The 16659-nt window shown below is 38.7% G+C and overlaps 2 protein-coding genes across 8 annotated transcripts in view; one reads left to right on the top strand and one right to left on the bottom strand.

Annotated features, from left to right (window-relative positions):
* FBXL13 (F-box and leucine rich repeat protein 13) overlaps positions 1–11159 on the top strand; it is a 226515-nt gene extending 215356 nt beyond the window's left edge. For both annotated transcript variants that reach the window (XM_019655131.1, XM_019655130.1), the window contains exons 20-21: positions 1390–1553; positions 9810–11159. In XM_019655131.1, the coding sequence (XP_019510676.1) occupies positions 1390–1553; positions 9810–9996 (351 nt within the window). In that variant the 3' untranslated portion in view covers positions 9997–11159. The remainder of the gene's footprint in view (positions 1–1389; positions 1554–9809) is intronic.
* FAM185A (family with sequence similarity 185 member A) overlaps positions 1–16659 on the bottom strand; it is a 74711-nt gene that overhangs the window by 5793 nt on the left and 52259 nt on the right. Inside the window, exons 7-8 of one of the 6 annotated variants that reach the window (XM_019655121.1) lie at positions 15985–16046; positions 8749–9242 (exon numbers count right to left, since the gene is read on the bottom strand). In XM_019655121.1, the coding sequence (XP_019510666.1) occupies positions 9012–9242; positions 15985–16046 (293 nt within the window). In that variant the 3' untranslated portion in view covers positions 8749–9011. Of the gene's footprint in view, positions 1–8748; positions 9243–13456; positions 13591–15104; positions 16047–16659 lie in introns of those variants that run through there. The other 5 variants (XM_019655120.1, XM_019655122.1, XM_019655124.1 and 2 more) reach the window with 5 other exon arrangements.

A 16659-nucleotide genomic window follows, 5' to 3' on the forward strand; every position in this document is an offset into this window, starting at 1 on the left:
TGTTTCAAATGAAAGGGCTTTTTCTGCGTAATTCTCTCAGCCCAATGTTGAAAACAAGAGTCAAGCCTCATGGCATGTTTTTAGAATATTCAAACATTTACAGTAAGAGATTAAATTCAGTTGGAAAAAGAATTCCTTTGGGCAGAGTAATCTAGTTGATTCTGCAGCAAGTTTCAGGTTAGCTATCCTAAGAAGTGGAAGTGAATGTCTCCTGCAGAACACCTGGGCGAACTTCCAGGCTGTTGCAACCTCAGCAGGACTTCTCTGGGTGAGATGCTGCTCCTGCTCGCCTTTCTCCCACTGCCTACAAACATCTGTCTCACCTGCTCATCCTTTTCCAGAACCACATGGCTTCACATGCAAACCGTCAGCGATGTTCAGTCCCTTCTCATGGCGGTCTGGCCCTGTCTGCAGGTTAACTTCAGTGTCCACTGTTATACCAGGGGTGCCAAAAAAATGTATACACATTTAAAGAAATGTTAACACTTTGGTCAACGTTGCTCAAGCAGGAGTTCACCGTAATCAGAAGTATCTGGATGCTGATGGTAACCACTTTGAGCACCTCTTGTAATTGCAGAAGTCAAACGTGACTTGTATTCATCTTTTGTTATTGATATATATTAATACAGTTTTTTCCTTTCTTAAAATATGTATACATTTTTTGGCACCCTCTGTATATATTTTATAGTTCTGTAACATATGATGTTATAAATTCCATTACTGCAGCATTTCATAGTTACTCGTATTAATGTGACAGGTTTTACTAAGGAAATTTTGATGAAGCTTCCCACCCATAACAGAGAACTCTAGAAAGAACAGCAAGATCACAGGTTCTGTTGGCACCACTTGAAACGTACATTTTACTGTTCTGGAAACAGTTAAATCATTAACTTGAATTATAGACCTATCATGTGATAAGCTGATTAAAGAGAACCTGCAAGAACCTGCAAAGGTCTTGATTATGTTAGTTATAAATGCTTTTGTCCCCCTAAAATGTTTGTGCTCCCCTCAAAATTCATATGTTGAAACCCTCATCCCCAATGTGATAGTATGAGGAGGTGAGGCTTTGGGGAAGTAATTAGGTTTCAGTTGCGGTCATGGAGGTGAAGCCCTCATGATGGAACTAGTATCCTTATAAGAATAGAGAGAAACAGAGCTCTCTGTCATGTGAGGATACAGCAAGAAGGTAACTATTCACAAACAGGAAGAGGGCCCTCTGTGGGCACCTTGATCTTGGACTTCTCAGCCTCCAGAACTGTGGGAAATAGATGTTGTTTAAACCACCCAATCTACAGTATTTTGTTATAGCATCCCAAACTTACTAGCATACTATTCTTCCCTGGGATAGAGTTCTCTGAAATAATCAGTACTTACTTTGACTGTGTTCAGATTACCGACTCAGCAATGGAGTTGTTATCGGCAAAATGCCATTACCTGCACGTTTTGGATATTTCTGGTTGTATCCTGCTTACTGACCAAATGCTTGAGCACCTTCAGATAGGCTGCAGACAGCTTCGGATCCTTAAGATGCAATACTGCAGACTTATCTCCAAGTAAGTATGCACCTGAATATGAAAACTACTTTTTGAGAAAACAGAATATGTGGCTATGGCATTTGTAATACATAGTGGCTTTCAGAGTTAGGAAGTTGCATTTTTTTGTTTTTTCTAATTGAACCCAACATTTTGAGCTGACCCAAGGGAAGCTGTCTTCTGAAATGCTCTTTGTGGTTTCATGTCCCGGTCTCAGCAGCCCTCTAAATCCTTCTCCTTCCCTGACCTTGCAGATGTCCAAAGCCTTGACTCTCTTTTTGTAGAATTATGCTAGCTCTTCCTCTACTCATCTCTCAAAAAAATTCTATTCAGTTTATCTCCCTTAGGGGTTAAGAAAATAACTGTGTTAAGCCACTCCCAGTTAAGTATAAATTACTAACAGGTATCCCAAGTCTCATCTCTCCCAAAGCTGTTTGCTCAAGAGCTGCTTTTCATTTGACCAGAGATTTCCTAAAAGATCTAGGGCTCAGAGGAAGGTATGCTGACTTTACTGCTACAGGCCAAATGTCTGTTCCCTCCGTTAACAAAATGTTTCCAATGAAATAACAATTGAGTAAATAAGCAACTCTACAAAGGTAGAAGGTCTAGGATGTCTACCCTGTGAGTTTTTAAATACAAAGCAGTTATTTGGTCCATTGTTCAATCTTTTTCCTATTGGCAGAGAGTAAAAATGTGCAAGTATTTTAACTGACATGTGGCGTGTTCAAAATGTGAATTCTTGACCCGTCCCTGAAGGTTAGGTTCTTTTCTGCAGGCTGGAAAAGTAAATACTAATTATTAATATTATCAAAGTATGAAGTGCATAATGTGTTCCAAGCATGTAGATTTCACAAAGGAACTTTCTTAATGAGGCAGCCCGGGCATTAGCTGAACCATGAGAACTGGTCACTTGAGGCCTGAGGAAGAAATGGTTTCTGATCAAGGCTGTGTGTGTTAAAATGAAATGAAAACAAAAACTATAACTTGTAAAACAGGCATTCTCTCTGGGCCCAGGAATGCCATGGGCGGTGACGCCAACTGAAGCTGGGTCAGATAAAAGGCGATAGGTTTTTAAAAATTTTGGAAGAGTGGTGACTCAACCCTTTCTGGTAGAGGATTGATATGGGTATTCATTTTATTTAAAGAGGATGCCGTGAAATAAGGTCCTAAGTGTCCCTGCCTTGTCATGTCATTAAACAGCCAAATTTGAGCAAGATGGCAGCGAATGAAAAGTATTTCATACAAAGGAGTTTAGCTTCTAATCTTTTGATAAGATTATCAAATAGTGAGCTATTTGATAAAAATAGCTCACTATTTTTGGGAGGTAATATTATTGAACTTCTAATAAGTGGGTTTTATGTAGAATGAATGGAGACTTTCTAGCAAGGGCCTCTCTGAATCTAATCATGGTATGGGGTATTAAAGTGTGATAAATGCAGTGTTTAGTCAGGAAGACCCAAGATATCTAATAATACCCCAATCCTTCCTTTGACTACTCACTCCTCTTGCAAGGCCACTAGATAAAAAACATATATAATAGATATAATATATATGTTATATATAATATACAATATATAATATACATGTTATATTATACATATACATACACACACATATATGAAATTGGACAATTAAGTTGACGAACTTGTTGCAACAATGTTGCTAAACTTTTTTTGATATCAGAGTGACAATTCACTATGAATTTGTACCAACCGGACAAACAGTTAACCAAGTTTACTATTCGGGAATGCTGAAAAGGCTGCATGAAAAAGTTAGACGACCTGAACTTTTCACCAACAATTCATGGCTCTTGCATCATGACAATGCACCAGCTCACACAGCCCTGTCTGTGAGGGAGTTTTAAGCCAGTAAATAACTGTATTGGAACACCCTCCCTACTCACCTTATCTGGACCCCAATGACATCTTTCTTTACCCAAAGATAAAGAAAATATTGAAAGGAAGACATTTTGATAACGTTCAGCACATCAAGGATAATATGACAATAGCTCTGATGGCCATTCCAGAAAACGAGTTCCAAAATTGCTTTGAAGAGTGGACTAGGCACTGGTGTCGGTGCATAGCTTCCCAAGGGGAGTACTTCAAAGGTGACCGTAGTGATATTTAGCAATGAGGTATGTAGCACTTTTTTTAGGATGAGTTCTCAAACTTAACTGTCTGACCTCATACATACATACATACATATACATACACACACACACACACAGAAAACAAAACAAAACAAAACAAAGCAAGATTTTACTACTAGCTGCATTTGTCTCCCAGAACCCAATGCAATACTCCACATAACTAGCTGGATCTATGGAAAATTCCTTTACCTAAGCCAGGATAGCCAAAACGCCTCCTTCGTTTTCTACCACCAAGCCTAGCTGTCTATCATCAAAAAGCAGACAGAGACTTGGCCCTAATGCCTAGAGGTTGAGCCAGCTCGTCTACCCATCTCATTATCTAAAGAGGCCAAACTGTGTTGGTTTCCCTTATAGCTCCACCCTGCTGAGCTCCAGCAGGAAAGAGGCCTAGAATCCTCTGATGCTATCTTTGTCTGGCAAGGGAGGAGGGCAGTTCCCACAGCAGAGTGGCTTGGAGAGTCCCAGTGTTTGGACTAGTCAGGCTCCAGGAGCATCTGTCCCGACTTCTGACATCTCGGAGAGGATGCTGCTTGTCAGTCACAGAGCTCCCAAGGTACTTGGGCCTCAAAACTTGGATTAGTAAGTGGTCAGTCGTGGCCACACAGAGCGGTCTGGGGTCAGCTCCAGGGTCAGGAGTGCAGCTTCCTTCTCTATTTCGATCCCTTGGGTGGAACTGAAAATGCTGCAAAGAGTATGTGGACCCTTCAGAGCTCCAGCTCATGATGATGGTTAATCTCTCACCTATGTCCACTGTAGAAAAACACAGTTGTTTGCTCTTACCAGAGTTAGTGTGGCTCCCTCAACTGCCGGCACTTTGGTGAAATGGAACATTTGGTAGTTGAGATAGAGACTTTTCTTGCTTGGGAAGAGGCTCAGCGACTTTAAATCACAAAGTGATGGACTCCCACATGTTAGATTCCATTTGAACCTGAAAACATTGTGTGATGTAGCCCTTAAAATCCAATTCCAGGGCTCAGATGAGAATTGGTTCTAAGTACAACTACCCCCACAGTCAATGGAAGATCTTGTGTACAGCCAGCCTTTCGGCCTCTGGCCCGCTGGAGGGAAAGCAAGTAAGGCCATGGTGAAGAAAACACACACAGTGGGAGGGAGGGAGAAAGCCCCAAACAGTGGTCTCCACAACCCAGGTGGGTCTAAACCCGAGAAAGGCAGAGAGCTATTAAGTCTATACTTAGCAAAGAGTAAAGGGACCTTCCTGACATTTTCTGTCTGGAGCCCCAAACTTCCAGCTCCAGACAAATCAGCAGAGGACATCTTGGAGGCCTTTAGAGCCCCCAAAGCAGCACAGGTTTCTTGAAGGCCTTCTTTAGCTGGCAGCATAAATTACTCCCCAGGTGCCCTGAGAGAACTGTGTTGCTAGGAAATAAAACTCTTATTAGAGTTCTCTCCAGTTTATGGAAAGGCGTTTGTGATCTGGAGCTATTAACTTTTATTTTTAGTATGAACAAATAATATCATTTAACAGTTTTTTGCCATGTACTGTACTAAATCCTATTTTATTATCTCATCTCATCTAATCCTCACAAATACCCTATTACCATAAAATGAATAAGGAAACTCGTTTAAACAGGTTAAATAACATGCCCGAGGTCACACAAATAAAAGGCATAGCCATACTTTGTACCTAGGTCTTAATCCTTATTATGCTGCTCTTTTGCCTTTAGATTAGTGATTCTCAAGGCTTTTTTTTAAGCTCTTACATTTAAAGGACTTGATCAATAAGGGGAGGCATGTGCTCTCTTATGCCCAATTTACTTGCTGATACTCAAGTTATTTACTGGTGTGGGCTCCAACACGCCCCTCACACTCTTTTTTTGGCCTACTCAAGAAACTAGAAGGAAATGTGAACAAGGGCAAATAATGTTATTACAGGGATAACCCTGAATTGACTTTAACTTATAAAAACCAGAATCACTTACGAACTTCAGCACATCATTGTTAACCATCTAATGTGATATACTTCACTACTGTTTGTGGCATATCACATTTGAAAATCACTGTTCTGTATGATCCAAAGAAATCTCTCTCACCAGGTTAAATGAGTAATGATAATTAACCATTGCAGTAGACTGGTTCAATTCCCAAATCATCTCATATAAGGTTTTCGAGTCACTTAGGCCAAGCCAGAGTAGAAGGTAGTTAAAGGATTCCATATGAACTCTAAGAATCTTTGAGCACATGATGATTCCTAAGAATACACTATCTTTTCAATATTTCCTAGCTCCCATGTATTTACCACACTAGAACACCAAGGAGAGACGGACAGGGACAGAGGAAGGGAGGGAGAAGTGGGAGATAAGTAGTCAAAATCCCCGACTTTCTTTTCTTGTTATTTTCTCATACTCCTATTATTTGGTTTTTTTTTTGGTTGTTTTTTAAAGATTTTATTGGGAATTGGAACAGTGTTGGGGAATTGGGGGAGGGGAACAGACAAGTTGTTGTCCTTCAGTCTTAGTTGTGGAGGGCGCCGCTAGCTCAGCTCCAAGTCCAGTCGCCATCCCGCCGCCGGATGGCAGCTCGCAGCTGCTCAGCTCAAGGTGCTGTGTTCAATCCCAGTCGTGGGGGGCATAGCCACCATCCCATGCGGGAGTCCAACTGGCAACCTTGTTGTTAGGAGCACTTGCTCTCACCAGCTGAGCCATCCTGCCACCTGTTGGCAGCTCAGCTTGGTCGCAGCTCACTGGCCCATGTGGGAATCAAACCAGCGACCCTGTTGCTTAGAGCTCGCACTCTTAACCAGCTGAGCCACTCAGCCAGCCCTATTTGCTAATTTTTAAAATCACAATTACCAGCTAATTTACCCTGGCTTGTAGCTGACTGAGGAACTGTATAACTCAATAGTTATTTATATGTTCCCAAATTTAGCATTAAGACTACTTAACCTCTTCCCAGTTATCGAGAATTCTTAAAAACTTGCTCTTCTGAGACCAAAGGTTGCATATAATTTGGTCAACTACTTACAAATCTTTTACTCCCCAAACATGTCCTTTCCCTATAGGTCAAGGCCACTGTTGCCTCTAACTGCAGTAGTATTGTTATCATCAATGGCACTGAATCATTACCAACCACTGTGAACTACAGTTGTGTCCAGAGCTCTGCTCTACGGGAGGAAGAGGGCAGGAGGGTGTTGGAAGTAGGAACTACAAATGCCTCTTCAAAACCAACAAGAGAAGAGAGCTAAAGGACTTTCCTTCTTGGTACAACCTGCTGGAATATCTTGTTTTGGCTGGTACTGCTAGGTTTCAAGGAAATACAAGAAATGTAACATACCCTTAAATAAGTTACTGCCTTCTTAAACAAAAGGAAAATTACAAAGTTTAAAATTGTAAACAATTCATGCCATGAAGCTATGTATCAGGAAGAAATTAATTCTATGATCAGCTTCCTATAGAAGTTTAGAAGAGGAAGGGATTGGGTTTGGGTCTTCTTTACAAGAGGATGGACTGGTTTGGAGTTTTAAAAGACAGAGAAGGTTTAGACAGGCGGAATGAAGTGAAGGGTAAGTTACAGTGGAGCTCTGTTGCCTAGAATAGTGTTTTACCCATTTGAAACTGATGGTGCCAATGTTTCATGCTTCGGATTCCCCCAACATTTGGTATTATGTTGTGGTAGGTCCTCAAGGGGAAAAAGTCTCACAGAAAACGCCTTCAAAGACATGGCAATCTCAACTCCATCGAATTGAAAAGGGAGAAAAATCCTCAGAAGAAAATGGAAAAACTAAAGATATAACACTATTATTTTTGCATGAAGATGTCCTACTTAGAGATTATATAAAGATTATATAAGAAGTTTAAAACATAGAACTACACTTAAATTAGTATAGGAATTTCTTTTATTCAAATTGTTCTTTAAACTTGTGGAAGTTTTGTAAGAGTGTAAATGTATGAGCCAAAAGCAATGTGGTAAGAGAATTAACAATGCTTTCATTGCCTCCCTGTTGAGTTTGGTTACAATTATTTTAATACTTCTAAGATCTTATTCAAGTGAAACAGCATTTTAAACAACTGATGTATCTGAGCCTTTTCCAATTTCATTGCTGTATTTGAATCCATATAGCCATTGAGCACAAATTTAACTCCAAGGGTATGATAATACAGCCTCCATATGAATGACTCAGTTTCCAGACTTTTGCAGTTAATAACTCAATGTAACATATGGCAATAGTGGGCAAAGCAGCCCCTTCATGGGCAAACATACTCATTTCTGATCCTCCATAATTTGCCAATTACTCATTTGCTTTTTAGTATTGGTCTCACATTCAAACCAACTTCCTAGGAAAAAAACCCTTCTGTTCTCAAATTGGCCTTGTTTTCAAGTTAGATATATCTTTTTTCTGATGCTGTGATATGATTTATAAGTAATATATATTTGGTTATTCAGATGACCAAAATACAATTCTCATATACAGAGGGTGCCAAAAAACGTATATACATTTTAAGAAAGCAAAAAAATACTAAAATTGTAATACTTAATATATACCGATAACAAAAGATGAATACAAGTCACATTTGACTTCTGCAATGACAAGAGGTGCTTAAAGTGGTTACCGTCAGCATAATTTTAATGCAGGTTTTTCCTTTCTTAAAATGTGTATACATGTTTTTGGCCCCCTCTGTATTTGGTCTTCCTCCACGGTTCCTGGCTCACAGGTCCCAAAACCCTTAGAATTTTCCTGAGTGATAAGAATAAAGGGAGCATCTCTTTCATAATATTTGTTTTTTTGTCCTCAGTTCCTAAACTCCATTCAGAGCCATAAAGATGAAATGGGTGTCTTGTTATTCATCACAAGCCCATTTCCACCACAACTGGGTTTATGTTAATAAGGTGACCTTTGGAAAGCACTTAAAGATAGGGGCTGGTTGCCAGGGGAGCCAACCGGGAAGAGGGGTGGAACTTTCAGTCCCATCCCGATTTCCGATTTCTGAGGAGGGAAAAGGGGCTGGAGGTTGACTCAATCACTGATGGCCAATGATTTAATCAACCATGCCTATGTAATGAAGTCGCTCTAAAAACCCAGGGAGACAGGGTTCAGAGTGTTTCTGGGTTGGAAAATGCATTGAGGTTGGGGGAGGGGCATGTGTGGAGAGGGCATGCGCTGCACCCTTACTCCCTACCTTGTCCTGTGCATCTCTTCTATCTGGCGGTTCCTGCGTTATATCCTTTTACAACCAACCAGTGATCCAGTAAGTCAAGTTTCTCTGAATTCTACGAGCAGTTCTAGCAAATTAATTGAACCCAAGGAGGGAGGTGTTGCAATTTCTGATCTATACAACCAGTTGGTTAGACGCCCAGGTGCCAACCTGGGCTTGCTATTGGCAACTGAAGTGGAGGGCGGTGTCTTGTGGAACTGAGCCCTGAACCTGTGGAATCAGATGCTCTCTCTGGGTAGACAGTGTCAGAACTGAGTTGAATTGTAGGACAACCAGCTGGTGTCTGAAAATTGCTTGGTGGTGTGGGGGAACCCCTCCCCCCACACACACCATGCTGGAATTCAGGTCCAGAACAACTTTTACATGCCTTCTTTGCTTCTTTCCCTCCTCCTAAAAAAAGACAATAACTGTAATTTTAATCATTTTGGTCATTGACACCTTTGAGAATTTGAAAAATCACAATCTCTCTCTTCATAAAAATGTGTATTAAATATAAAACTGCATGAATTTTCAGGGAGTCCGTGGACCTCCCTGAAATTCATCCATGTATCCAACAGGGATCTATCTGTGGGTTTTGGGCTAAGAGCTCCAACTTTCACAGGCTGGCAGGTATGGGAACTCCCTCATCAAAGAAACTGGAAATCCCAGGCACAGGGCTGCCTCGAGAACACTACTGAATGACCTCAGTATTCCCACTCCATGCCATACACCTTCCTTATCCATTCACTGTGTCTGTTAATCTCTGAACTGGCTGAACTAGGGACTATTGAACTGCTTAACCTTTGAGATCCTGATTATTTAGCACAGTTATCCACATTCCCCCTCAGCAAGGCAAGAGCTGTGAAAAGTGAATTCAACACCTGATGATGTTCTTTAACTCCAAATTTGCTCTAGTTTGATAATTCTTCACTAGTGATTACTTTTGCAACTAGCTCACGCTAACCACTGTTATTACAGGGAAGCAGCTAAGAAAATGTCATCTGTAGTTCAGCAGCAGGAATACAGCTCTGATGACCCTCCACTTTGGTTTGGCTATGACTACAAAGGAGAGCCTCTTACAGAACAACACGATACAATGCCACGTAAAGATTCAGAATCAACAGGGAAAGATTTCACATATAGTAGTGAAGAGGAAGCAGTATGACCTTCAGTCTCCAGCAGGAAGAACAAAAAATCTAGAACTTGGCAACTTCATTTAATGCAAGTATTTTTATTAGCTGGATCTCAACAATGTAAACAAGCAGCAAATCCTCTCCTGATTGTTATTCCAACTACAAATGTTTCTAAATACATCATTAGTTCTTCTAATAATCATGATTTTAAAAAAAAAGCCAAACCAAGTACTGCTACTATGTAAATTTTCCACTTAAATTGACCTTAATCAAACCAATACTTTTGATGAGATTATCAAATCTGAGGTTATAGTTATATGAAACAACCCTGAGAGATGTGACATTTTTGACAGGGAATTTAGAACTTCTCTCTAGAAAAGAATGCAGAGATGGCCTTATTAAGTCAGAGTGAGAGTTTGAGCCAGGCAATGACTTCAAGGATCCGAGAAGCTTTATTACAAAGGATATAAGTGTACCTTTTTAAACAAAACAAGGTTTTCTTGTGATTTCCATATACTTAGCAATACTTATACTGAGGGGACTAAATGCCAACTGATCCTCAACTCATCTCAACATCTGACTTAAAAACAGTCAGGGGCAAATTAAATAGAAACATGAACTATCTGTGAATAAAAAGGATATCCCTGCTATGTCTTAGAAAGATTTCTTTTTAATCAAATTTGCACTATAGGGGAATTTTTAAACTATGCTATGCAAAAAAAAAATTTGTTCTCCCCATTTTATGCTAGGAGATATGTGTTATTAATTGTATATCCACATAGTAATTTTTAATAAGCATTCATGTATAAATTTTTACCATTTTGGTAAAAGATAATAACTCTCTTTAGATTTTAACAGAATTCAAATGATCACATGCCAGTGTATCATTATTTGATATCATTTAACTCTGATGTTGATAGAGTCCAGGAGAAAGCACAACTCTGTTCTGACCACCACAAAGAAGATGTATTGGTAATATTAGATCAGTTTTTTAACCTTTCTATTTCCTCCATTATTTATCTCTTAAATAGGGTTAACCAACTGTCTTTTTGTACCCCACAAATTTGAAGTAAGGATAAAATTTACGGTAAAAGATATGAAAGTTATTTTGAAAAGTTTAAAAACGGTTCTAGGGGTTTATTATAGGGCACTCTATTAGCTAAATACTTTTTAATAATTTTTTTAAAGATTTTTATGAAAATATGGCTAACATACAATATTATATTATATTAGTTATATTAGTTTCATATTGGGTTGTCGGAAAATTCATGACGTATTTTTTCTATGTTTTTCGTTGCAAAAATGCGTCATGACTTTTCCAACAAACCAATGGTTATTCAACAGTACCCAACTGGCCCTATACAGAGTTATTACATCATTGATTATATTCTGTAAGCTACAGAAGCAATCACCATGATAAGTCCAGCAACCATCTGACACTGTATCACGCTATCACAATATTGTTGACTATATTTCCTATGCTGTATATTGATTAATTTGTTTTATATCTGGAACTTTGAACATCTTCTTTATCTTCCCTCCCGTTTTAATTTTTCAATTAGAGTTGACATTCAATATTATTTTATAATAGTTTCAGGTGTACAGCATAGTGGTTAGACATTTATATAATTTAGGAAGTGATTCCCCTAACTAGTACCCACCTGGCACTATATATAGTTATTACCACATTATTGATTATATTCCCTATACTGTACATCCCCATGACTATTTTGTAACTACTGATTTGTATTTCTTAATCCTTTCACCTTTTTTACTCTGTTCCCAACCCCCCTCCCATCGATCTATTACCTAACACCATATATAGTTATTACAATATTATTGACTATATTCCTTATGCTATACTCTACATCCCAAGACTATTATGTAACAAAAAATTTGTACTTCTTGATCTCTTTCCCTTTTCACCTACCCCCAATCCCCTTCCCATCTGGCAACCATCAAAATGTTCTCTATCTATGAGTTTGTTTCTGTTTCATGTTTATTTATTTTGTTTTTAGATTCCACTTATAAGCAAAATCATATGACATTTATCTTTCACTGTGTGACTTAACTACACTCAGCACAATATCCTCTAGGTCCACCCATGTTGTCGCAGTAGGCAAGATTTTGTTCTTTTTTTATGGCTGACTAGTAATCCATTGTATACATGTACCACCTCTTCTTTATCTATTCATCCATTCAGGGACACCCAGGTTGCCTTCATATCATGGCTTAGGTAAATAATGCTGTAACGCACATATGGATGAGTACATCTGCTCAAAGTAGCATTATGGGTTTGTTCGGATAAATAACCAGAAGTGGGATTACTATAATAGGTCCTTCTTTGTCTTTTGTTGTTTTTTGTTTTGTTTTTTAAGATTTTTTTATTGCGGAATTGGGGGAGGGGAACAGTGTTGGGGAATTGGGGAAGGGGACCAGCCAAGTTGTTGTTCTTCAATCTTTGTTGTGGAGGGCGCCAGTCGCTATCTGGCTGCCTGTTGGCAGCTCATGGCCTCTAACCTCAAGTTGCTGTGTTCAATCTTAGTTGCGGGTGGGCGTAGCCACCATCCTATGTGGGAGTCGAACCCAGCAGCCTTGTTGTTAAGAGTACACACTCTATCCACTGAGCCATCCAGGCGGCAGCTTAGCTCAATGTGCCGAGTTCAGTCTTAGTTGCGGGTGGGCGTAGCCTACCATCAAACAGGCAATCTTCTTCTTACACCAGCTGAGCCATCCTGCCACCTGTTGGCAGCTCAGCAATAGCTCAGTTTGGGTGCATCACTGGCCCATGTGGGAATCGAGCCGGAGGCCCTGTTGCTCAGAGCTGGCGCTCTTAAGCCACCTGTTAACCAACTGAGCCACTCGGCCAGCCTGTTATACTTTGTTTTAAAGTCTATTTTGTCTGGTATAAGTATTGCTATCTCAGCTTTTGTTTGTTTGTTTCCACTTTCATGAAATATGTTTTTCCATCCTTTACTTTCAGTCTGTGTGTCTTTTGATCTGGAGTCTCTTGTAGGCAGCATATGTAAGGGTCTTATTTTCTTATTCATTCAGCTCCCCTATCTTTTGCTTGGAGCATTTGATCCATTTGCATTGAAATTAATTGATAGGTATGTAGTTATTACATATATATATATATATATATATATATATATATATAATTTTTTTTTTCATCTTAAAGAAGCCCCTCTAAGATTCCTTGTAATACTATTTTGGTGATGATGAACTCGTTTAGCTTTTTCTTGTCTGGGAAGCTCTTTATATGTCCTTTGATTCTAAATGATAGTTTTGCTAGGTAATGTTGGTTGTAGGTCTTTACTTTTCATCATGTTGAATATTTTGTGCCAATCCCTTCTGGCCTGCAGAGTTTCTGTTGAGAAAGCAGCTGATAGTTTTATGGGAGTTCCCTTTTCTCTTGCTGCATTTAAGATTCTCTTTGTCTTTAACCTTTGGCATTTTGATTATGATGTGTCTTGGTGTTGGTCTCTTTGGGTTCATCTTATTTGGGACTCTCTGAGCTTCCTGGGCTTGTATATCAGTTTCCTTTGCAAGGTTAGGGAAGTTTACTGTCATTATTTCTTCAAATAGGTTTCCAATTCCTTGTTCTTGCTCTTCTCCTGGTAGCCCTAGAATGCAAATGTTGGTAAACTTGAGGTTATAGCAGAGGCCTCTTAAAAATCTTTTTTTTTTTTTTTTACTTTTTTTCTTTTTGCTGTTCTGTTTGGGTGTTTTCTGCATTATTTATCTCTTTTAAATAGCTGATAATAGTTCCTTTTCTTGGATTGATTTCGAAAGTTTTTGAAATTAGGTAGTATCACTTAGTTCTACTTAGGTAGAACCAAGCTGTGAAATGGTTCCTAAAGGTGGCTAGCAGGGGAATTAGTTGAGTGGGAAGTTTTAAGGCTTGAGCCAAGAGACTTAAGACAACTGTTCTAACAGGGTGATTTTAAACTAAATTTGGAGATTTCTGGCAGCTGCATAAAAGTTAACTTCTGACCCCTGAATTCTCAAGCAGACAACTGGAGAGACCCATAAAAGAGGAAACTGCTTTCTAAAGTAATAACACCTGCATGGGGAAGACCAGGATAAGGAGAAACATACCCTGTTATGTTCTCCAGAAACCAGGCAGGGTGTCTAACTGCCAAACTTACTCCAAAACTCTCTGAATAAGATCCTCTTTAAACAAACATAGGAGACACATTTGTTCTTTATGGGGAGATGAATTTTACAGCTAAAGAAATGAAAGAAAAGGGGTAGGTGTTAGAAAAAGGGGGCTATGGAAAGAGGATAAAGGACTAGAGTGAACAGGTGACAAAATTTTTAAGTTCTCAGTGCAAAAAGTATCCAAGGTATACAAAATATTCCTCAGGTCCACAGCTCTTAAGCATCCAAAAATATATGGGGCTGTGCTCAAGAGAGCAAAATATGGCAGCTTTTCCTTTCTGTTTGGACTTGATTATACAATCCAAAATATATATAATTCCTTTAGTACTTTTAAATACAGTTGACTGCTCATGATCTTTCTGGCTGTTGTTGACTAATTTCATAAACTTTATTTTTTGTCATAAAGATGTTTATATAATTGCATGAGAGTGAAAAAAGATTCTAAAAATTGTCTCACTACTTCTTAGTTTCCTGTGCTTAATAATACACACACATCACAACCACATCACACATATAACATATGAGTATCATCCAAACTTATATACATTTTTATTTCATTAAAGGTAAACTAAAAGGAGACTTTGAGATATCACCCAAAGCTGGTTTTTTTGTTTCACAAATAAGAAGTCAAAAACAGACAACACTAAATAAATGAAAAGTTAATAAAAAGACAGACCATTACAAATCATGTATTTGGAAAGGTCTATTAGAAATCAGTGTTTAAGAAGTGATGTATCCTAATCATAAAAGATATAATCTAATAGAGAGTCTTTTCAGTGTCATATAATTTAAATGTTCCAGGAGTAGACAGGTAAGATTTGAAAGAGAATTCATAAAATAACTTTATACAGTACACCATTATAAAAGTGAAAATCCGTCTTCATATATCAGGCTATAAAATAGCTGAATGTTTCTCCCCCACTAATGAGTTGTCTTAAATTATGCAAAAAAAAAATAAGAATCAGTAGCAACTATATCCCATTAATAAAGTGTTTTATTCACAGCTTAAATTTACACTGATGTCACAATAAGTACTAAGTAGAAAACAGGTTACATGAGAGTTATGGTGCAAAAAAAACTAAGGTAACCCTCCCTCATTACCTATATCTTTATATAATCTCCTCTTGAGTGTGAATGAAAACTGAATATGAGGTATCACTCCCATAATTATGTTACATTATATGGCAAAACAAAGGTTATCCTGGGTAGGCCTGACCTAATCAAGTGAGCCAATTAATAGCAGATTTTCTTCAGCTGGTTGTAGAAGAGGTCAGACATTGAAAGCATGAGAAGGACTGAATACATGACTGCTGGCTTGAAGATGGAGAGGGCCTCAGGAGAAGGGATGTGGGTAGCCTCTAGAAGCTTAGAGTGCCGACTGACAAGCAAGAAAACCTCAGTCATACAGTCACAAGGAACTAGATTTTGCCAATAAGAAGAATGGACTTGGAAGTAGATTTTCCCCTAGAGCATCCAAACGAGAGCTCAGCCTGGCCAACACCTTGAGTCCTTGTGGATACCCAGAGCAGAGAATCTAGCCATGCTGGGCTCTTGACCTACGAAACTGTGAGCTGATAAATAGGTGTTATTTTAAATGGGTAGTTTGTGGTAATTTGTTACAGAGCAACAGAAAACTAATACAGTAGCTAAGTACAAAATTTGAAAAACCCTCCTCCCCAAGACAATTCACCAGTACTCATTCCAATACGTGTGTTCAACATTTATATGAACTGTGGTATTTGCATTTTTGTAGTTATGGATCTATTAATCATTGTTAAAGATTATAAATATAACTCAACCCATTCTTAGTCCTGCAGTTTCAGGGACTGAAACCAACTCTGAATTCTAAAACTTACAGTGCCTTTTGGGGCATCAGCCTTAATCCATTTTTCATGTTTGTTTGCTTGATTCATGAGCCCTGAAAGAGAAAATTGCATAAAGTTATAAACACATCTCTAAAACTGAAAGCATTTTGGAACAGCAAAAATCTTAGTAAACACAGTCTGAGTTGGGCAAGAGTTACAAAGAGGTTACCTAGGTTGTTCCCTCCTTTCATTTTCTCAGAACTCTAAAAAGGAAGCTACTCTGTTTTTTATTTGTACTTTTTTATATGCAGGTGTAAAAAAGAGCATTAAGCACAATTAACAAAATTATGGCAATGTAATATAATGGCAATGTAGTAAGTTTTGACATATGTAAAAATCTGTAAAACCATTCCCTCCAGCAAGATAATGAACTGTATGTACCCACACCTAAAAGTTTCCTTCTGCCCCTTTGTAATCTTTCCCTCTTGTCCCTCGTGCCCGTCACCTCCAGATCCCCACCCCTACCCCCACCTTTCAGCAATCACTGATCTACTCTGGTTCACAATGGATCAGTTTCATTTTCTAAAATTTTTAAAAAAAATTTTTTATTGTTAGTTTCAGGTGTAGAGAACAATGCAATAGTTACCCTTTTCACCCTCACAAAGTAACAACCCCACTCCCCCCATCTACTGCCCTCCCACCCCCGATATCATGCTTATCTATTAC

This window comes from Hipposideros armiger, unplaced genomic scaffold, assembly GCF_001890085.2.
Source record: "Hipposideros armiger isolate ML-2016 unplaced genomic scaffold, ASM189008v1 scaffold_236, whole genome shotgun sequence".
Classification (NCBI taxonomy): domain Eukaryota; kingdom Metazoa; phylum Chordata; class Mammalia; order Chiroptera; family Hipposideridae; genus Hipposideros; species Hipposideros armiger.